Source organism: Anolis sagrei, chromosome 5 (assembly GCF_037176765.1).
Source record: "Anolis sagrei isolate rAnoSag1 chromosome 5, rAnoSag1.mat, whole genome shotgun sequence".
NCBI classification, from domain to species: Eukaryota; Metazoa; Chordata; class Lepidosauria; order Squamata; family Dactyloidae; genus Anolis; species Anolis sagrei.
In genome coordinates, this window is record NC_090025.1 from 70,552,504 (window position 1) to 70,575,677 (window position 23,174).

General features: G+C 38.1%; 1 protein-coding gene across 1 annotated transcript in view; it reads right to left on the bottom strand.

Annotated features, from left to right (window-relative positions):
* The window catches only part of ZDHHC2 (zinc finger DHHC-type palmitoyltransferase 2), a 42,315-nt gene that overhangs the window by 14,114 nt on the left and 5,027 nt on the right, over positions 1–23,174 (bottom strand). Inside the window, exons 2-7 of the mRNA XM_060778562.2 lie at positions 16,255–16,281; positions 13,526–13,620; positions 8,488–8,608; positions 6,434–6,503; positions 4,795–4,827; positions 2,820–2,940 (exon numbers count right to left, since the gene is read on the bottom strand). Coding sequence (XP_060634545.2) covers positions 2,820–2,940; positions 4,795–4,827; positions 6,434–6,503; positions 8,488–8,608; positions 13,526–13,620; positions 16,255–16,281 — 467 coding nt within the window. The remainder of the gene's footprint in view (positions 1–2,819; positions 2,941–4,794; positions 4,828–6,433; positions 6,504–8,487; positions 8,609–13,525; positions 13,621–16,254; positions 16,282–23,174) is intronic.

Here is a 23,174-nt window from a genome sequence, read left to right on the forward strand (position 1 = left end):
GTGTAATGACTCAAAGTTAAGATCGGGGGTGAGACAACAAGAAGTGAGAGAAATCTACTCTTAGGAAGGAAAACTCACTCCTGAAAGATTTATCATGGGGAAAAGTTGTCTCCACTGAAGCTTTATCATCAATCCTTGTTTCCACAACAAATCAATTTTTTCAAAATCCAGTTATTATAGGGAGAGAAAGTCAAGCTATATCTTCTGAACAGGGGCACAGACAGCAAAACAAACACCACAGGGGTGTTAACCCTTCTCTATGCTAAACAAAGCAAATATAATATAAGTCTTATCTCAATTATATCTATTTGGCTGGAATTAGACTAAAAAATGTACCTGTTGGTACAAGATTGGCAGGGTGACAAATTCAGAAATCCACTTTTAAAATGATCTACATTGCCAACTAATGATCTTCATACTGCAGTGTTGACAAACAATCACAAGAGGGCACTAGAACAAAGTCATGGAGATATTCTAAGGCAGGTCTTTTCAGAGGGCCTACATATCAATATATAAATATAATTTTATAATAGCTTTTATGATTATTGGCTGTCTTGAGCATCATTTTGTGGTGAAAGGGTAGCACATAAATCACAATAAATTAATCAAGTACTAATTAAACATAAATGTAGGCAGCTTTTACAAAAACCGTCAAGCCAGCATACTCTTCTAACAAAGTTGATCAGCTACAGAGTAGTTGATCCAGAAAGACTGATACAAATATCTCTAAAATGAATTCCACAGAACTAGTCTAGCTATCTCTTCAGATAAAGAAGCACCAGTGATTTCCCCTATCCTGAAAATGCTTTTCTAAATATTTCAGTGGAGAAACCAATCCCATCTGCATTTCCTACACACAAATACACTCTCCATTAATTGAAACCGGTAGTTATTAATCGTAGAAGTCAGCTGGAACAACTGAACACCTAGGAGAGTGATGAAATACATGCAATTTTAATGTTTGTGAGATTTCTAGGCAATTATCAGATACATGAAGTACCTACCTACATAATAGCTACTTGAATTTTAACACTGTGCAAGTCCTTTGTGATTCAGGCAAGGTTTTAATTCAGTTTAGATATTTTCAGACATTATTTGGATCTGAATCCAAACAAACTTTGGAAATCTGAATCGTTGTAACTCACTGATTTGCATGGGAAACAGTGGACATAATAACTGCATTGTTTCGTCACTTTAGTACACTGAATCTTTGATAAGGGATTTAAACCTCTACATAGATAAGTTGAGGGATTTTGTGGATACCTTTAAAGTTTACTTTTTAATGCCTAAATTGTGCTAATACGTTTGCTGCTTTTCATTTGTAATGTAGTGCCTGTGACCTGAATGTAGTGGTTGTGACTGATGAACTAAGAATCACCAGTACTTTGTGTCTGTGTATTTGAATGCAGTCTGCATACAGTACAGGCAGAAATGAGGGAAAACGTTTTAAAATGAAGCATTGTATATACTTGTGTATAAGTCTATCCTAATATAAGTCAAGGAAAGTTTTTGGGACCAAAATTATGGATTTTGGTGTGATCCATGGATAAGTTGAGGGTTATACCATGGTGAAGGGAAAGCACCAATGCAACGTCAGGAGGTCAGCTGTCCCTGGCTACCTCCAACATTTCCTTATGGAGGCATTAAAAAAGGCCAAAAGCGGTGCCAAAGGGGAGAGAGTAGACTTGATGCTTCGTTTACGTTCCCCCAGGATGGACTAAGTGACTTTTTGCCACTCTACTCAGAGAAGGGGATTGCTCTCCATGTAGGTAAGTGGATCCAGGTTTTTGGAGTGATTTTTCTTGACAAAAAACTTCTAGACTTATACATGAGTATATAAAATAAATGAACAACACTGAAAAATGATAGCAAAAGTAACTTTAAAAACTAGGGCCAAAAAGATGGAGTGTGTGTAATTTCCTACTTCAAGACGTGTTCACTCCCTCAATTAAATAAAAAAAAAATATGTAAGGTGTGGAAGGATTAGAAAAAGATCAGAAAAATGGGGGGGGGGGGGGGGGGCAATGCAAAGTACTGATAGGCAGAAAAATCAAGAGGTATTACAAACACAAAATTGACAGACTCCAACAGAGTTATTTCAGCAATGTTCCTGCTGCTAAAAGGCAGCTATCAATGCAATGCAATGCAATACAAAACTTTATTATGGTCACTGACCAGCACAAGGCAGCTATCAAAGCAAAAATAAGACAAAGAAGTTATTTTTCTCCAAAGTACTGTATTCAGAGAACATTTAGGAGATTCTTTCTCCAGAGTGGATGCCAGAGCAATTAAGAAACAATATCCACATTTGTTCCTCCCCTGTCCACTTTATGTCAAAGTGGGTAATTTTAAGAGGCCGGGGCTGCACTAGCTCCCTAAGGTGCACTCAAATCTTAGTATTTTCACCTTTTTGTTGTTCATTCATTAAACATATTTTTTACAATTACTGTCAGCTTCTGAAAATGATAATGCAACTGTAATAATAAGCTGATTGTGAAAATGTAATTAATTAGTTGATCGTTACTGTAATAATGAGTTGACGGCTATTAATGTAATAATAGGTTGATGGATATATCTCCCTCCTTGTCCAAAGACACAATCACTGACCATAACCATGTACAAACACAACATGAAAAAAACCCTTGCATAACTAGGATTTTTGCTCTCTCTAAATGCAGTCTAGAAATCATTGGATAATCATGCAAATTAACATTATAACTTTATTCAGCTTGCACACCTGTATTTCTATTTAGGATTATAGCCTAAAGATAATAGTCAAAACATTTACAGTTACAGATTTAAACTTTTGAAAGACTTACTGTCCAGAATCTGATAAAATAATGTAAATCAGTTGCAGCAATGAAAAGGCAGTATAGCAGAGAGTATGCCAGAAAAAGAAGGAAAAACTTGTAATTGGAAAACCCAACACAATTGTTCACCCTAGGAGAAAGAAAGAAAGAATAAAGCACAAAAAATACACACATGCAATAATGCATTCTTATTTGTCATATTTCTTCCATCACGATCAGCAGGTCCAACTCCTTACGCCCCTAATTACTCCAAACTAAAATATCTCAGAATGCGATTAATAATGACAGTTTTTGAAACATCTCTTGTCCTTTGAAGTTCCTGAGTGGTTTTTGTAGAACCATTTCAGCAGGATGTCTCAAGTTGAAAATAGAACACTAAGAGCACATATATGTTTATTTTCCTATTCCCTAACAATTCTCTGTCATTTTCCAAGATGCCTGTATCTTCCTCTGTATTAGTCTGTCTGTATCTCCTCTCTAACATAACACACATCTGTCTTGAATAATGTTTATTTTTTTAAAAAATGGGAGAAAACAGCAAACAGATGATTCCACCCCAGTACAGTCACCATTAGGCTTGTGAATTTCAGCTGTATCTTGATTCGTCTCTGCTGGCTGGATACCAGTAGACCCCCATATCCGTTTTCGCACACCTCCTGAAAACGGGTGGGTAGCCAGATAGCAGTTTTCGTTCTGTAGCCGAAAAATGTGGCTAGATCCGGCCCACTAGTGGCAATGGGGAACTTACGAGGCTCCCCTTTCCATTCCTGGGACCCTTTTCCTTTTTTCTTTTAAGGGAGCCTGGTGTCAGCAACGGGGTTAAGAAAGCACCCTGTCTGGTCCATTATGGGGGAGACTACCATATCCTTCATTAAGACCTGGATTAAAAGCCTTAAAGATACCACTCTTTCTGCAGTCTTTTCCCTTCTGTCTGTAGAGGAGACAGGGTTCAATGCCTTGCTAAAGCTGTTTTTTACTCTAGAGGAGAGTCGCTGCAGGCATGCACTTTCTGTCCCTTTAGCACGTCACACAGCTTTCTAAAGCATTTTAAGGAGGCCCAGGGAAGGAAGGGAGAGCCTCTGCCCCAGAGTGTGGTGGAGACTCTTTCTTTTGAGGCTTGTAAACAGAGGCTGGATGGCCATTTGTCCGGGGTGCTTTGAATGCGATTTTCCTGCTTCTTGGCTGAGGATTGGACTGGATAGTCCACAAGGTCTCTTCCAACTCTATGATTCTAAGAGCGATGACTTGGAGCTACCTTCTTAAGTTTCCTTTAAAATATCTCTTTTTTTCTCTACTGCAGGCTGCTTTCTGCTTTGGGTTTAATGCTTCCTTAAAGCTGTTTCTACTTTCTACTCTAGAGGAGAGGTAACTAGGTGGTAGTAGTTTTCAGATAATGGCGGTTTTATTTTTATTTGCTGGGATTAATAATAACAACAACAACAACAACAACAATCTCCTTCCCTTCCTCTCTTGAAGGAGAGGAAGGGAAGGAGAAACAAAGCTAAAAAGGTGACTCTCCCATCCCACCCACCCACCCCCAACTCCCAGTCAGTCCCACTAAATAAAAAGAATCAAGAAAATAAAGGAAAGTAAAAAAGATTAAACTGTGATGCCAAATAGGAGAGGAGGAGCCGAGATCGCCTGCCACGTGATCCTGTTATGGACAGGAATTCGTGACGGCTGGGCCCTTGCCATTACGGACACTTGAAGTAAGCCAAAGGAAATGGCTAAAAACAGATCCGGGCTCAAGTCAAGCCACCACTGTAACTGCACATCAACCACCACAAAATACTACCAAAATAGATCTGTACCAGTGTTACCTCTTACAACACTATTAAAAATATTTGACTACAACTGTTGTGATTTACACATGGAACCAACATCAATCTTGGCCTTTATTATAGTTTTTTCATCACCCAGAAAGAGCCTTACTTCCTTAGCATATTATCTATTCCAAATTGATATAAGTTAACATATTGCTTACCAAGGGCAATGATGGTCCATTTTCAAAATGCACCTGAAAGAAAAAACAACAACATCATTTATTCTGCTGGATGTTCAACAGAAATAATTTTTGAATACTAAAGTGAAGTAGTTATAGAAAACAGATATACGAGTAACAAACATGGGGTGGATTTAGACCAAGTTATTCAAAGTGTAAAATCAATGTAGGAATTTAATCACAACTTTAAAATAAAACTTCCTCAAAATCAAATCAGTGTCATGAGATCACCCTCTCAAAATTCCTTTGTCATTTAAGGTAGTAGCTTAATTCTTACTTTTTAGTTAGGCACAGACGTGACTCACATTACACTATTTCTTTCTGCTGCATGTTCCTTAAAGGGATTCATTCCCGTTATCTTGCAGTGAGATCTTAGCTCATGATTCATCTAGATTTTACTGCAAGCAAGAGCCACAAACCCATGCGCTTCAAATATTTCAGCCAAAGTAGAGGTCCAGATATATGATCCTGTAAAAAGCTTGATGTACTGGTCTGAGTGTTGGACTACATATCTGAAGAACAGGATTCAGATCCTCACTTGGCCATGGAAATCAACTCAAGTGAGGATCTGAATCCTGTTCTTCAGATATGTAGTCCAATACTCAAACCAGTACATCAAGCTTTTTACGGGATCATATATCTGGACCTCTACTTTGGCTGAAATATTTGAAGCACATGGGTTTGTGGCTCTTGCTTGCAGTAAAATCTAGATGAATCATGAGATAAATTTATATCAAAGAATAAATATTATAATAATTATTTAATCAGTTAGAAATTTCATCTTAAATTACAATCTTATGTGAAGGGTTCAAACTATCACCCCCGTACAGCATTGAACTGCTCACATTGTTGACACAAAGTTACTTAAAGGTTCCTTCTTGTAATTTTGCGTGCATTTTCATTCTATTAAGGAGATATATATATATATATATATATATATATATATATATATTCAATTTATTGATTGATTTGCGTTATTTTTATCCCGCTTTTCTTCCAATATAGGGATTCATTTTTGGACATCATGTAGTAAAGAAATAATTAATCAATAACTTAATCTAGCAAAAGTCTCACTGAGATCATTTGGTTATTCAAATGTTAATAGTGACAAGAATGCATCCTGAAAGAATATTCACTGCTTTAAACGGAAATAATTATTTTTACTAAATATATACATAATTATACAATTGCTATAATAAATGCATTAAAGTATTTGTAAGTACATAATTTATATAGTACTAGCTGCCCCCTGCCACACGTTGCTGTGGCTCAGTCTATGTATATGTGTTTGTGTGCATATATATCCATAGATGTGAGTGTATATATTTGTGTATATGTGTGTGTTTGTGTATATATGTGGTTTAGCACATGGGTTGTAATGTATTTTTTTTGTTTTTGGCTTTAAAGTCTCTTCAGCTGTTTTTCAGTGTTTTTATGAGTAATGGTCACTTGTTGGCCTGATAGGTGTACTGTGTCCAAATTTGGTGTCAATTCATCCAGTGGTTTTTGAGTTACGTTAATCTCACAAATGAACAATACGTTTTTATTTCTATAGATTTTATGCATATATATTTATTATTTACTTTCTTCAGTAATATGATAAAATGTTACTTAGCCTTACTTATCACAGACAGAACAATGATGACAACGGTCTGGTTTTACAAGTTGACATCTGTCACAGTATCTGATTGCTGTAAGAACAGAAAAAGACTTTTGTTTAACATTCATGTGAACTTGTACACATCCTGTTCTTAATGTCAATATCACACATACAGAAGCAAAAATCACATTGAATTGTTTTTTCAAAGAGTCTTATGTTTCTTTTTCAATTGAAAAGGATTTGTTTGCAGTTTATTCCACATCTACTCAGTGTTAAGTCTCTCCGAGGGCCCTTCCAGACAGGCCCAAACCCCGTGATAGGTTCCAGATCAGCCTGGGATCTGGAACCTGGGATGTCCAAACGGTGCCTCAGGCTAATAAAAAGTGGAGAATAGAGCATGGAAAGCAGCCTATCTCCCCAAGAGAAGAGAGTAGGAAGCTCTCACTTTATTACCTCTGCATTACCCCACTGAAGAAAGGCAGCCTTCCCTCCTTTCACACCCAGTTTTCATACCCATTCAGCAGCAACATAAAGGAACCTGATGAATGTGGTGTGCCTACCATTTTCGGAAAATGAGATGGAGCAGAATGATGGCAGCCATTTTTAATAGACCGTTGTATAAGTCTCTCTGTAGGGATACTGCAGTGGCCATTTTTAATTAGGCGCTTACTCAATGTAAAAATCTGCCTGCCTCTATTAAAGATAATTGTCACATTCTTTCTGCAGAGAGACTCACCGAAATAAGTCCTTATTAGAAATGGTCACTATTACTCCATTCCACCTCAAAGGCCCAATATGGAAGGTCACTCAATTTTTTGGGCTCTCCTTTGTTTCTTCTGAACACTGCTTGAACTGTCTCTGCAGCAGCAGTTCAAAGCTATCACAAATTATCTGTCGTGACTGTGTTCATACAACCCTTAACTACTTATCAATCCAGGAAATTTGCACCAGCAAATTTGGGGCCATAATTTCAAGCAAGCTAGGACTGTATCCTTTAAAGTTTCCAACTGTACGTATATTGACTTTAATTGGATTGAGATGATTATGTCTGGCTTCAGGAGAGAAAAATTATCTTTAGATTAAAGTTTCCGGAACCTCTTAACTTAGCATGGGTAGTGATGATGCTGGGAGACGGATTCTGGGGCCTACAATCTAAAAATAACCTTTCTAAGCTTTGGGATTTCCAATGTATTACCCTCAATCTACTCATTATCGACTATGTACTGGGTTCAAATAGAAAACAAAAACAGAACGAATCCTAATGAGAAAAATATATTTCTAAACTCAGAGTAAGTTTACATCCCTAAACTACAGATTCATCTTAATAACTGAGGCCAGATCCAGACAGGCCCTAACCCAGGGAGAACCCTTATCTGAAAAACGCGGATTTTCCCAGGGGCCTATCCACACCCACCCCAGAAAGTGTTTGGGTGTTCAGACGTTCTCTTGGGACTAGCCTGAGAGAACGCAATAAGGCCCAACCCCTCCCCCGAAGCCTCCAGATCCCTTAGAAAACTAAGAAAAAAGTATATGCTTTTCCGTAGAAGCCCCGGCGAGCTCTCCCGGCAGGTGGAAATGACCCGGCAGGGGAGCGGGGGGAAGGAGGGAGAAATATTGCTCCCCCTCCCCCGCTCTCCTGGCACTTCATTTCTACGCTCCGGGAGAGCTCGCTGGGGCTTCTACTGGAGAGCACGTAAGTTTTCCTTAGTTTTATAAGGGATCTAGTGGCTTGGGGGGAGGGGGTGGGTATTCCCACAGTTTACCAGGCTTATTTAACTGTGGGAATGGTGTCTGGACTATAGTACAGACACCGGAAATAGTGAATTTATCCTGCGCCTTCCAAGAAGTCACAGAATAAATGCACTAACAAATTAATTGGCTACAAACCAGAGTTTTCCTTGTTTGTAGCGAATTAATGCGGGACTGCTCAGAATGTTGTCTGGACAGCCTCCTTTTTATTGAGGAAGTCTCTGCAATAAAGGAGCTGCCTGGACAGGCCCTGTATGTCAACATCAATTAGCTATCATCAAAAGATGGTAAGATAGAGCAGAATATCACTCTTCATAAGCATTTACCTCCAGACATTGTTCGAGTATAGATGGGAAGGTCCTTGGCTGCTCTTCTCAGAATTTCTTGGTGGATTTCACTTCTAGGTTCTTTGTTTAAGAACTCTTTCTGTGCATAGGTCAGGTGGAACTATGAAATAAATGTACTTGTTAATGAATTGCCAAAGTTATTACTTTCACCTTAAAGGTTTTGATATACTTTACTCATATATTAAACACTGAGCAAACGGAAAGAGGTCCCACATGACTATGCATTTTTCTAGTTTGGTGTCAGTTTTAACAGTGTTAAATCAATGAACACCCACAAGAATGTAGTCAATAGTTTCACAGTGTAAAGAAAGTGATACTGGAATAGAAGACAGAACAGTCCCTTGGTGGCAGCGACTTTGCAAACTATACTAAATGACTCAACAAAGTGACATAGACACAGCCGACTTTAACTGTAAGCAAAAGGGGTACATATTTAAATCTACTGGAGGACTAGTGTTAGTCTTTTTAAACCTCTGAGGCTGATACAAAAACTATCAACAGGCACCACTCCAAGGTCATGTTCTTCTCTAAATTATTAGCAGCTTCATAATTTATGTATCAGGCTATTTAACCTCTTCACACTAGCCGTTTACAGAAATCTGCTATGGAGATACTGTATATAGGTTGATCATTGTTACACAGCTAGTAGGTATTGCACCAAAATAGTGCACTGCCAAAGAGGAATGATTTTCAATAGCCTTCCATAGGGAGATATCATTTAGATGTGTGCTCACCAAATCCAGCATGAAATTAATGTCCTAAATGCAAATTTTAATTCTGAGTAAAATAGGCCCATTGAAACAATGGGGTTCACACAAACTCTGGTTTACTATTCTGTAAACAGTTAAAAGGGTGTATTGTGATTAGAATGAGCAGTTAGATTTAGGTCTATGAGATTAGATTTATAATCTCACCTGAATCATAGGTATTTATTAAGACAACAATGGAGACATAAACACTCTTTTGTGTTTTAAGCTTTTGATTAAAGATTATGTTTTATACTGAAACCCAGAAGGAGCAGGTTGTTTATATGTAACTGTGATTCTTTAGGTAGTCATCTTGAACTCACAGACATAGGACTTTCTGGGCCTGTGCATCTTCTAGAAACAGTTTTAGTGTTTTGGCAAGAGCTCTGTTACGCTGTGCACTTGCAAAACCAGGCTCCCCCTAAAAGCTCTCAGTTCCTCAATAACCTCAGTGACAGAAGAACCAGGAAATTCTCATAAATAAAATATCCTTCGCAGAGGAAGGAAGGTTTGTTTTTCTTCCAGATGACCATCCAACGAAACAACCTCTTCTGCTTTGTGGTCTCTGTGTCTTACACATATGGGGAGATGAGCAAGCAGCACTCACAAGAGGAGGTAAAGATGTTACTGCAGAATGGAAAATATCAAAAATCTGCATAATATCATTCACTTTCTAGGCTTGACATACAAAGAATAAGAGTGGCCTACATCTTAAAGCACAAAGACAGTCTGTTCCACTCTCTAAGGCAGGGGTCCTCAAACTAAGGCCCAAGGGCGAGATACGGCCCTCCAAAGTCATTTACCCGGCCCTCGCTCAGAGTCAACCTAAATCGGAAATGACTTGAAAGCACATAACAACAACAACTATCCTATCTCATCAGCCAAAAACAGGCCCACACTTCCTATTGAAATGCTAATTTTATATTTGTTAAAACTGTTCTTCATTTTAATTATTGTATTGTTTTTAAGTGCTTTTTTTGCACTACAAATAAGATATGTGCAGTGCGCATAGGAATTCATTCTCTCTCCCCCCCCCCCCCCCCCCAAATTATAATCTAGCCCTCCAACAGTATGAGGGGCTATGACCTGGCCCTCTGTTTAAAAAGTTTGAGGACTCCTGCTCTAAGGTAACACCCAACAAAAATGCTAATTGCATGGAAAACAGCCATAAGCCACAGGTAGGGAGATAAGCTGACACAATAGTAACATACAAAGTAAAGAGAAAGCCAACCCTCCACCTCTTAAAGAAAGCAAAATCAGGAAGATATTGCTAGCATCCATGTTATGCAGCTGGACATTGTACTATCTAATGTATGTGTTTCTTCTCCAGTGATATCATAACTTTACTTCTGGAAAGAGAAGGCACTGAGAAGTCCAAACTGCCATGGTCTTGCTTCTTAGCCATGTTTCCTGCTATCCTTAAATGATATCTGAGGGCCCTTCCAGACAGGCCTATATTCCTGGATCTGATGATCCCAGGTTTTCTGTTAATCCAAGATTATCTGATAGTGCAGACTCATATGATCTAGTTTAAAGCAGAAACCTGGGATCAGATGCTGGGATATAGGGTCTGTCTGGAAGGGCCTTCAGATTACATGTCTGAGAAACCAGGATCAAGCTTATTCATTTCTTCAGCAGTGGGGCTTGGTTGGATTATCCTCTTATTTCTTGTTTTGCTTATGCTATGCTATGAACCTGAAATCAACCTCACACATTTAATATTTCTCTATCATTTACATGAGTAAGTACCAATAAATCACAATAACAGCAGAATCAATAGGAAATAATGGCTTTCCTATCACAGTTCTTCAGCATAAAGGCCTTGAGATGCATCACCCCTTTCTAACAAGACAGGATTCATATTAAGCAGTGGAACTCTCTGTACATGACCACAGATAACACTCTTTGAAAATTATTACCTAGAGGCTATAAATGCCAATGGAAAAACAAAAACGCAACTGATGAAAAATGAGAATGAATGACGAAGAAGACTGGATGATGAAGAGAACCAAAGAAATAATGAAATAATGAAGGGGCATGACAAAAAAAATTGAACTCTGAACAAAAACTGTTAACACTAGAACGAAAGTCAGAGATTCCTTCATAAGATGAGTCTGATTAAGTGAGCAGAAGGGATCTGAGGCCTCTTCTACACTGTCCTTATATCCCAGGATTTGATTCCAGATTATCTGCTTTAAACTGGATTATAAGGGTCTCCACTGCCAGATAATCTGGGATAGATAATCTGGGATCAGATTCTGGGATACAGAGTAGTGTAGAAGGGCCCTGAGAACGTGGGAAGCTGGCTATGTGGAGGCTAAGTTTCCATCAGAATACTAAAGCTAACTCTTACAGTAATTCTCAAACTCGATTTTAGACTTCAACTCCCCAAAGTCTTAGCTGGTTTAGGCAATTAACAAGGATTCTGGGACCTAAAGTTCAAAACATCTGCAAGACCAGAGCTTGGGGAAAACTACTCTAGAAACATCTTATCAGCAATGCACCTATATGTGTGAGTTTCAGAGACCACAAAGACAAATCACAGATTTTTAAAAATACAATATACTGGAAGTCCCCGAGTTACAAACATCTGACTTACAAAGGACTCGTGGTTAAGAATGGGCAAGAGGAAGTGAGAGAAATTCACCCCTAGGAAGGGAAATTCACTCTTAAAAGAGTTATCATGGGGAAGCAGTGTCTCCACTGAAGCTTTATCACCATGACAAGCGAACAGAACCTATCTTATTCTTACTTGGGGACTGCCCGTACCAAATTGTGCAATTTCATACTAGTTATGTTTTTTACCAGACAGGCTTTCAATGCTTGCACAATTTCAAGAAAATAGCTAATTGTTTCCTTACTGTTAAATAAAATTAACTAGAAAGTTGACGGCTATCCCTTAAAGAAATATTGGCAGGTATCCTGTTGAGCAGTCACAATATCATAAAATGGATTTACAATATCTTAATTGCCGATCAAGAACAACTGAATATGACCTCAAACACCTACTTTGTACTCTGTCAGCAACCTGACTGTGATTACAGCTTGGGAAATGACGTCTGCAGCTAATTTTTCCAGAGAAACTTAACAATGAGAACAACGTTTTTGGGAGGATTTTTTTTAAAATGTATTTTCTTTAAGATTTGTGGTCATCTCATGGTTCTTGCTCTTAGTAAATCAAGATAGAAAAATGTTACCATTAAACTGCACATATTCATTCAGAGAGCAAAATCAGCTAACCATAGGGGTTACTCAATGGCACAATCCAAATCATCTCATAGATCCACCCAGAGGAAAGGTGTTTTTACCATACATCAAGAAAACCACTGACTGTATAGAGAAGCTGATGAAGAAACACAATGTACAAACTATCTACAGACCCACTAAGAAAATCCAACAAATGCTACGTTCAGCAAAGGACAAGAGGGATCCTCTCACCTCTGCAGGAGTCCACCGTATACCATGCATGGTGGACAAGTCTCCATAGGGACCATCAAATGCAGCATTGCCCAAACATGAATCAAGGAACATGAAAGGCACTGCAGACTAATTCAACATGAGAAGTCAGCCATAGCAGAGCACCTGGTCACAACATATTATTTTAGAACACAGAAATCGTGGACCACTCTAACAACTGTCAGACTACACAGAAAAGCCACTGAAATCCACAAGCATGTAGACAATTTCAACATGAAAATGGAAACCATGAAAATGAACAAAATCTGGCTACCAGTATTAAAGAACTCTAAAATCAGGACAGTAAATAAAAAACAACACCCAAAAAGCAGGGGAATTCCAGACAAGAATCAATCAGAGACAGCTAACACCTCCAAACAAAAGATTTCCCCAGGCAGCAATCAGCCAGGCTTTGAAGTTGCAAGACCATGAAATGCTAATCCAGGTGGCCAACTGGAACATTCACACTTGCCTCAAGCAGACAAGAGTTCTTTCTCCTACCCTGGACATACCACAGATATATAAAACACACTTGCCTAGTCTCCAACAGATCCTTCAAGATCTGAAGATGCCTGCCATAGATGTGGGTGAATGTCAGGAGAGAATGCTTCTGGAACATGGCCATACAGCCTGGAAAACTAACAGCAACCCAGTGATTCTGTCCATGAAAGCCTTCGGCAACACATTATCTCATAAAAGTTTGATTTTTCTTGTATATGTCACTCTTATGGATTAGAAGAAGGCAGTATATAGAGAAAAGGCACTAAGTATGTGAAATACTAGCAGTTTCTTTTCTTATATCAATAATAACTTACTTCTTTGGAAGGATTCATTGGTAACGTAAAGATTGTTTTCCAGTAAGACCACAAAAACATCGCGATAAATATATGGTATGTTATCAGGCACATCACTAAAACAAAAACAACAACAAGATAAATTAATTTATTAGACAAATGGCAGAAATTGTGTAGTAGTGTGACAGATAGACACACAACCCATAAAACAGCCAAACATTCTTAAGGTCTTCACAATAAGAAACAATGCTATCAAGACATCAACGGAACTATAAAATAAAGCATAAGCAATTGAAGAGGTTGTGTAAGCACTATCAGAAAGTGTTCTAATCGATTTTATGGATTAGAATCCATGACCTCTATCCAGAACATCCATATTTGAGTCCCTAGCTGCATGAGTCTGATGTAATCAAGGTCACATAGAAAGCAACAGATAGATCTCTGTCCTGAGGAAATTTCAATGTAACAACTGATATAGGAGAACGTATGGAGCGGCCTTATTTCCAGTCTTTGCACAGTTCACTACTATTGACAATCACTGACATCAACAAAGCCAATTTTCACCTAGGATTCTTTCTTAGCCCTACCTGCAGACTGGACAGTTGGATTTACTGACGTGTTGTTCTGGGTTTAAGTTTAAGTGAAAGTTTAAGAAGCCAGGGAAGGCTTAATTCTTTCTTTCTTGAATGACAGCGCCGACTGCTTAGATAACTTTACATATCCTGAAGGGGAATAACGCCCTTGATCATAGGATTTGCAGAAGGCAGAAAAATGTACCCAAAGATACTGAAGGGAAAACGTTATTCCCAATAGGAGGAAAAAAGAAGAAAGGAGCAACAGCAGAGCAGAACATCAAGGTCCTTAATTAGCTATTGGAAGATTGGGCATAAATATTATGTGCTCTCGGCCCTAATGTGCCTGTCAGATCCTACGCAATATGGGGCTGCCTGCTCAATTCCTCACTAAACAGAAGACTTTGCAAGATTTTGGACTCAAATGGGGACCTTTTATATCATGTTGTATGTTGTAATTAATGAGAACATTTAGTCTACTTATGGTTGGAGACTATAAAAACAGAAGACATAAGGCTTTAGCTGTTGAAAGCACAAGGCAGTTAAAATAGAGTATAGATGTTTTGGTGAGATTTGAAATGAAGTTGTTTAATAGCTGTATTTTTGTCAAACTGATTATTTTAATTATTATTTCAGGTTCTGATGTATTAAAAAAAATCACAAGACTGCCCAAAATAGAGGACTTCCACATTAGCTGCTGAAGACAACTAGATAAGGTTTAACGTGTCTGACATTTCTCAAACCGTACATGCATCCACATTAAAAAAAATAGTCTCCAATAAGTGCAGACATTTTCTGAAGCAGACCTTCACATACACAGGATTGTGTTTAAAAATTTGGCATTTATAACAAACCATATACAGTAATTCTTTTGATAAATTGTTATCTCTGTAATTGGATGTATCTATATATTTGTTGTTTTTTTTAATTTATTCACTTAAAATGTTTATAATTGTTTATATCAGCATCACTTATTTCCAGTCTTTTGATTTTTCTTTTCTTTCTGCTTGGTTAGATCCTACCTTTACTTAGACGCTTCAGGTCCAACCTATCTTTGAGACCGCACCGCCTTCTATGAACTGCCGTGGGCTTTGAGATCTGCCTGGGAGGCCCTTCTCTCGGTCCGACCGCTGTCTCAAGCACAGTTGGTGGGGGTGAGAAATAGGGCCTTCTCGGTGGTGGTCCCCTGGGTCTGGAATACCCTCCCTAGAAAGATTAGGTTAGCCCCCATTTTCCAAGTGATTTGGGCTAATTTAAAAACATGGCTTTTTAGACAAGCCTTTGACCTTGTGTAATTTATGGTCAGAATTGAGGACTCAGCTATTGCTTTATTCCAGCACCTTGGATTGTTAATTGTAGACAGCCAGTTTTATTTGCAAGTTCCACTGCGTTTTATGAATTTTATAATTTTATTAGATGGGGTTTTATGTGTGTTCATTGTTTATAGATTTATTTTGTTGTTTTATAGGCTTATGTATTGTTAGTTTTATGTGTAGCACTTTGAACTGCCTTTGTGACCTGCCACGAGTACCTTCAGGGAGATGGTGGCAGGGTACAAATACAGTTTTTTAAAAAATATTATTCTTTCCTGTATTGCTGCACCATAGAGAACTAAAACAGTTTATATAAATCTCAGTGGCAACTGTATTTTTAAACATATTATATTATGTTATAAACACAAATCAATAAGCCAAATTCCAAGTGTTACACATAAAAATCCTGAGTAATTCAACAAATATTAAAGACATTATGCTAATTTACACTGGTGTAGATTATATTTTTCCCACCCTTCCTCTCCCTCCCTCCTCAACCACAGTATATTTCTACTAATCTTGCAGATACAGCCAATCAGTGGCAACTGTAATTCTTTGAACTTTGGCTAATGGCAATGTCAAATATTGCCAGCCATACTGCTCTGGGGAGGGGCACTGCAGACCGTGGCCCACAAGAAACTGCCCTTCTTGGTCTAGTCCAGTGGTTCTCAACCTGTGGGTCCCTAGATATTTTGGCTTTCAACTCCCAGAAATCCTAACAGCTGGTAAATTGGCTGGGATTTCTGGGAGTAGTAGGCCAAAACACCTGGGGAGCCACAGGTTGAGAACCACTGGTCTAGTGAATGTCTGCCTAGGATTCAAACAGAATACAATGAGCTACCAAACCAACTAAATAAATACTTACCCTTTTCTCCAATATTTGTCATGGTTACTATGAGAGAAAGAAAGAGAGAGAAACAAAGTGAAAAATACTATTAAATATTTTATAAACTGCAATGTTCATACATCACTTATCTCCTTTGAATAAAACTTGTGATAATATTGGTGCTGGATTTGCAAGGTTTCTAAGCAACTGCCAGACACAAGAGGAAAAGATGGCAATAAACTGCTGGCTCTTTGCTTCATCTCTTTCTGAAAGAAAAGAGGCAAAGGCAAACGTAGAGTATGTTGCAGTAATTCAGTCTAAATGTAACCAAGGCGTGGACCACCATGGCCGATATCTGCTTTGAACTGGGTCATCTGAGTCTACACTGCCATATATTCCAGCTCAAAGCAGAACATGTGGGATTTTATTCAGCTGTGTGGAAGGGGCCTAAGAGTGATCGAGGTATGGATGGAGTTCTTGCTGTCCTGGTTCTTAGGTGAGAAGTAAAAGCTTTGGAGATGTATCTAGTGAACATCAATGGCAGAGAGAGTCGGAACACCCAACTGCAATTATTGTAGCCTTGCACTAATGAAGACAACTGCTTTCATAGTTCATCACCAGATTCATCCACCAATGTTGCAATTTCACTTCATACTTTCTCATGGAATAAGCCAATTCAACTGTATTAATCTATTTGTTAGCTCCACCTAAAGTAGGACAAAATCAATGGGAATTTAGTAAATCAACATTTCTGTATCTGTCATTGATTCGACAGGTATAATATGATTGGGACAAACTATTATATTTAAGCATGTATGAACTATGTTGTATTGGTGATAAAGAAGTAGATGGATATTATTATATTTGATTTTGCTAATTATACTAGTTTAAATGATTTCACTTGAATAGATAATAAGCAGCACCTCCACTGTAAGATCTGATGGAACATCAGCTTTACCTGGATCCTCTTCTTACTGAACTGTTTCGTTAAATGTGACTATTGTGAGAACTGTGTGACCTGAAGCAGTGATATTTCAGTTTGACTGTAAGCCTACAGGGAGAGCTCATCTTCTTAGTTATTGACCTCATATATTGATCTCTTGGGGACTTTTTCTCTAAACAGACGGATGAAAATCATTTTGAACACATACATCTTCAAGTGACATTTTAAGAGTCTCGTTTAACACCTCAACTTTGGTGATTTATTTTATCTGTAGTTTTCCTTTCTCATGCTATTGTACCCATGGTAATTTCAATATGAAATGGGAAAACTCTTTTTTACCAACCTATCCCTCCTCATCACTAATTTGTCCCTCCTCCTCTTCCTATGATGATACCTTTTCCACCTGAAAAAAAGATGAGTGCCCATTTCAGGCTTTATTATTATTATTATTTACAAAAAATACATATAGTCAATCACAATTTATAGACTAATCCAGAGTTAGGCAACTGGCATTTGAAGATGTTGCTATCGTCCAGAGTTTGAGATGTGTTCAAAATAAAATGCATGATCTTTCTCATGTTTCTCTCACACTGGGATTCTTTCTAAATCTTCCCAAGAAAAAGTAGCATCCACTTTGTTGCCTCCTGTTTGGGGATGGATTAAAATGCTGTGGAATGGGGAAACACAGATGCAAGTACTAAAGGAATACTTCTAAGAAGATAGACATCCTTGATCACTAGGGGGGATGTAGACGGTAGAGAGGACATAATAATAAAGGTATTTGAAAGGTCAATAAATGCCCAGGGGATTGACAATTTTTCCCAAGTGTTTTAGCTCTGGTTCCCAAAAAAGAAGTCCATAAAGACAGTTGTACTGATAGTATCTGGACAGACGTTATCAGCTGTATTCAAAGCCCATCTAAATTATCTGAACCAGAAGAGCTTTCAAGAGCATGATATTCCTAGAAAATTAAGTGCTTTGGTGCTTGGGACAGGGATTTCTATAAGGAATCTCTTAAATTGCTTAGCAGTCCTTTTAGTACTCTTTAGCATAATCATCAGATGTTATAACACTCAACTCTGTCCCTAGAAGTGGATGGTAAGAAGACTAATGCTTTTTGACAGGCAGATAGCTACAGAGAAATTACTTCCAGAGAAATAGCTTCCCTGAAAAATTGGAAATGTGTGTGAACATGATGTGAGTGCATATCTGGGTGAATGTGCAGAAAATCTGACAAACTTTTGTCACGATCGCCCCATCTATACTGCCACATAATCCAGTTTCTGAATCCAGATTATCTGCTTTGAACTGGATTACAGTTACAAATATCCGATTTACAAACAACTCACAGTTACAAATGGGGGTGAGACAACAGGAAACGAGTGAATCTACCCCTCGGCAGGAAAATTCACTCCTGAAAGAGTTATCATGAGAAAAAGGTGTCTCCACTGAAGTTTTCTGACCTATCCTTGTTTCTATGGCAAGCCAATTTTCTAATCCAATTACCACAGGGAGAGAAAGTGAGGTGAAATCTGAACAAGGGCACAGAACAAACCTATAGAACCCATCTTGTTTGTAACAAATTCAACTTAAGAACAAACCTACAGGAAGTCCCCTAACTTGGGGACTGTCTGTATATGGCAATGTAGATCCAGCCTATATCTCCTTTGTTACCTTTTTGTACGACCTCCTGTCCCCGCACCCCAACAACAAATTTTATTTAAACCAGGTTTGCACCTCTCTTACCTGGAAATCTGAAACACCCCTAAAATAAAACCTTTTGCCATTAGCCAGCACCTACTGAGGTTTTTTTTGTGTCAAAGAGTCCTTCTTCTACCACTGCCATAAATTGGATGGAAGAAAGAGAAGAGGGGGAGGACTCCAGTTCGTGTGAGTACGTTCACATTTTCCCAGGCACTTCCCTATCTGTCAGCACACTTTTCTCCCTTTTAGCTAAGTACCTTTACTATCCAGGACATACATATACATATACACATACGCATATGCATATATATATATATAAATTTGAATTGGGAAATAATAAAGAATGATGTAATGTAATGGCTAAAGGAGTCAACAACTCCCATAATTCTCAACCAATATGATCATTGTGGACAACAGTGAGAGGAGATGTAATGTAAAACTAGATTGAGATGGTCTCGTATAGAGTGCTAAAGAAGGAACCAAGAGACTCATGAAGAAATCCACCCTAACCAACTTGCCAGAACTGTAGTAAAGATAAAAGAGTGCATTAACTGAATGTTAAATTGAAATCCTTGGATAAAGGGTTGGGGTACAACTGTTGTAAATACACGGGTAAACAGATAGTTCTTTAGGCAGTATAGTAAATCTTCCTCAGCATTTATCCTGCTTGATGTCAGAGTCCACTTTACTGGTTTGTTAACCCCATTTCATCAGTCGTGAGCCTGATCAGGGTGTATCCCAGCAGTCTTCAGGCCATAGTGCAATGTGTCGAGCCACCATTGCTTTGGTTGTCCCTTTGGTCTCTTTCCAGGCACTTCTAAATCAAGACCAATTTTGCAGATGGACTTGTCTTCACCTCGGAGAGTATGACCATACCATTTGAGGTGTGATTCTTGTAGTTTGTCAGCAATTGGAGCAATGCAAAGCGTTGCCAAATGTCATCATTGTAGATGTGGTCAAGGCGTGTGATGCCAGCTGTAAATCGCAGCATCCTCATCTCCATAACACCGAGGTGGCGTTCTGCTTCCTTCGACACCGGCCAACATTCAGATCCATATATTGGGAAGACCTTACGACAGTTCAATAGATTTTAGATTTTAGATGATCAGTCATTTTCTTGTTGCAAAATACACCTGCTACCAAGTGTCATTTCATCTAAACCATGTTAGTCCGTGTGGTGACTTGGTCAAAAAGGTTGCCATCTGAAGTTATTGTTGATGTGAGATACTTGAAGGTATTGACTTTTGGGAGATCCACCCCATTCACCTGGATGGTACCAGTCTCTTCCTCATTGATCGCCAAGTACTCCATCTTTTTGAAGTTGAGGTGAAGACCAAATTGCTCCAGCCGGTCACACCATGCTTGCACTTGACATTAAAGTTCTTCCTTGTCCTCAGAAGCAAGCAGTATAGTAAATGACACAGAAGCAGTATAGTAAATGACAGAAGAATTGAAGCTGAGAAAGAGAGAGCATTTAAGCAGCTTAATAGAACTATTATTAAAAATGACAGGCCAATGTTTTATTCTTCAGCAACAAAAAAGCCCCCAAAACAGGAAAACAAAAAAACCACTGTTGATAAAAACAAAAAGGCACTGTTTTGTGAAGAAAAGTTAGAAAAAATGTATAGGGCCAATTTCCCAGAAAGATGCAGTAAAACTAAAAATATGTAACAGCACAATGGCTGTAACACTGTGCACAGCAAGCTAAAGGTCTAAAATATATGCTTAAGGTCTACATTAAACAAATGTAATAGCACTATGGCTGTGACAATGTACACAGCTTGCTAAAGGTCTAAAATATAGCTTTGTTCAGACTCCTCATGAGTCAAGCACTTAAGTCTAAAACTGTGTACTGGAAAGTGTGAAGACTAGCTACTAAATTTTCTTTAAAAAAGTTTTGAGTCAGAGGAACCAGAAATGTGTTATTCTGTCTTTTACTCCATGAGCCCAGGATAAAAATGCTTACTTAATGAGGTGAATGATAGATGTCATTTGAAGAAACGTCTACATCCAAAGAGATTTTAAAAAATGGTGGCCGTGCAACAATCACAACCTTATGAGCAATCAATGACTTAATGAAGGACTAACATGTGGCTCTCCATCACTGTTGAATTCATGCTATGCTATGTTATGCAAGATATACTAACTAGAAGTTAGGTTATTTTGCTTTACTATAAAGGGTATGAAACTATTTCCCTCTGTTTTCTTCTGTCGTTCCTACAGTAGCTGGGATATCTGACATTTCTTTTCTTCAAAAGAGACCATTCTGAGAGGGGTATAGCAAAACCATCCTCTATTCTCTTTGGAGGATATGAAGTCCCTCCCTTTAAAAAAAAAGTTAGGGTATTTAGTCCTCTAAGGTCTGAGAGATATGTATACCCAAACCACTGCACATTGTTCACTTTTGTCATAGCACTATAATCTACCCAAATGTCTAATTTGGGTGCCACATTCTGTCAAGGATATTGTCAATAGGCCAACCAACAATAGCTGAAATATTTTATTAATATGTATATTAATATATACATATTAATAAAAAACCCTGAGAGCATGTACTGCAAACTAAGCTTTGTTCTTATTCAGAATGTATACCAGACCTCTCAAACTTCTATGAGATGACACAGCCAGGTGTTCAAATAAAGAAGTTGTTTGAATAAATACTATTATCAAGCAAGAGCTCCCATGTGAACAGTCAATGTGAATGAGCTAGGATAATGCACCTACAACAAGCTCTGGTCCAACTGAAATCACACTCAACCACAGAACCTCAATCAGTGTCATTTGATTATAAGAACATACCAAAATGTTCAATGTATTGCCAAATCGATAAAAACTGAGGTATGGAAATGCCAAAGCTAATGTCTAAGCCATCCTAGTCCCAAACCATTTCCTATGGACCTCCACAGTAGTGTCCACCCCAATGTTTCATTGGTACAAAAATATTATCAACAATTGTCACAAAAGCCAAACTATGTATAAATTATTACAGATCTGTACAGATTCCCCCCCCCCCCCCCCCCCCCAGTAAACTATAAGGCCTAACAGTACCATGCCAATTATATTTGATGTAATAAACAAACAAACAATCAAACATTCAATGGATTTGAATACTGCACAAAGGTTTGGGCTACTCCAAATCTTTTATCCAAACTTCAAGTACAACTGCATCAAAAGTCACAATATGTTGATGTCTTTAAGATGTAGTTCCACATGTTCCTTCATGTGGTATCCTACCACCACTTGTCTCATACACCCATACTTCCAAACCAAACCAAACCAGTAAGTTCTTCAAAATATTATATTCAGTTTCTTTCATAATTCTTCTCACACAGTTTTGGAACGTTTAAGAGGGCATCACATAAGCACGTGGGATTTATACTATAAAACAAAAGCTGTGTAGGGTCTTGAGCATTTGACAGAACATCACAAACAAACCTAAATATGATGTGCTAAACCTAAAATCCTCTGTGTCAGTGCTATTCAAAGTGGTGGTCCATGGACTGATGTCTACTCACAGTCCCTGGTGATTTTCCCAGGAAACATATAAATGTGGCCAATTAGCATAAATACAGTATTTGTCCCAGGTATATTGGGAAAAAATAATTACTGGTCAACCACATTAGATAGCTTGGGGGGAGGGATAAAGACCATCATATTTAAAAAGCAATTTAATAGCCAAGGAAATTCAGTTTACATTTGAGCATTCAAAATCTAGACACTGGAGTCAAATTTAGCCATAATTACTCAAATCAAGAGAGTTAGAAATGTCTAAATCAAATCTCACTGGTCCATCTCACTGATGTTCCAATCACAACAGATTCTGATTCAAACATATATTTACAAATACTGCGAGTTATGCTCATACTAATAGGTTAGGCCTCAAATCCACAGTCTGCTATAGAATCCCACTAGGCAAGCCTGGGAAAGCCACACTCTCTCAGCCTCAGAAGATAGTAATCTCCATCTGAATAAATCTTTCCAAGAAAAATCCATAACAGGTTCAACTGAGGGTCAGTTCAACTGAAGGTACACAACAACAATGCTCATGCTAACATTAAGCACACACTAACTCTTCCAAAGAAAGGAGTCAAAGGAATTTATTTTAGTCAATCTGTATCTTCAAACAAATTCTAAAAGAAAAAGAATGTTTATATCAACAAATGTATTTTATGGGATATGGAGTTATCATGAAGGATAGATCTATCAATGACTATAAATATGTTTTAGGAGCGCACAAACTATGGTTAGTTTGGGGAGGTTATAACTGTAGCAACAAATGTAGCTCTACTTTCCCAATCAGTATTAGACAAAA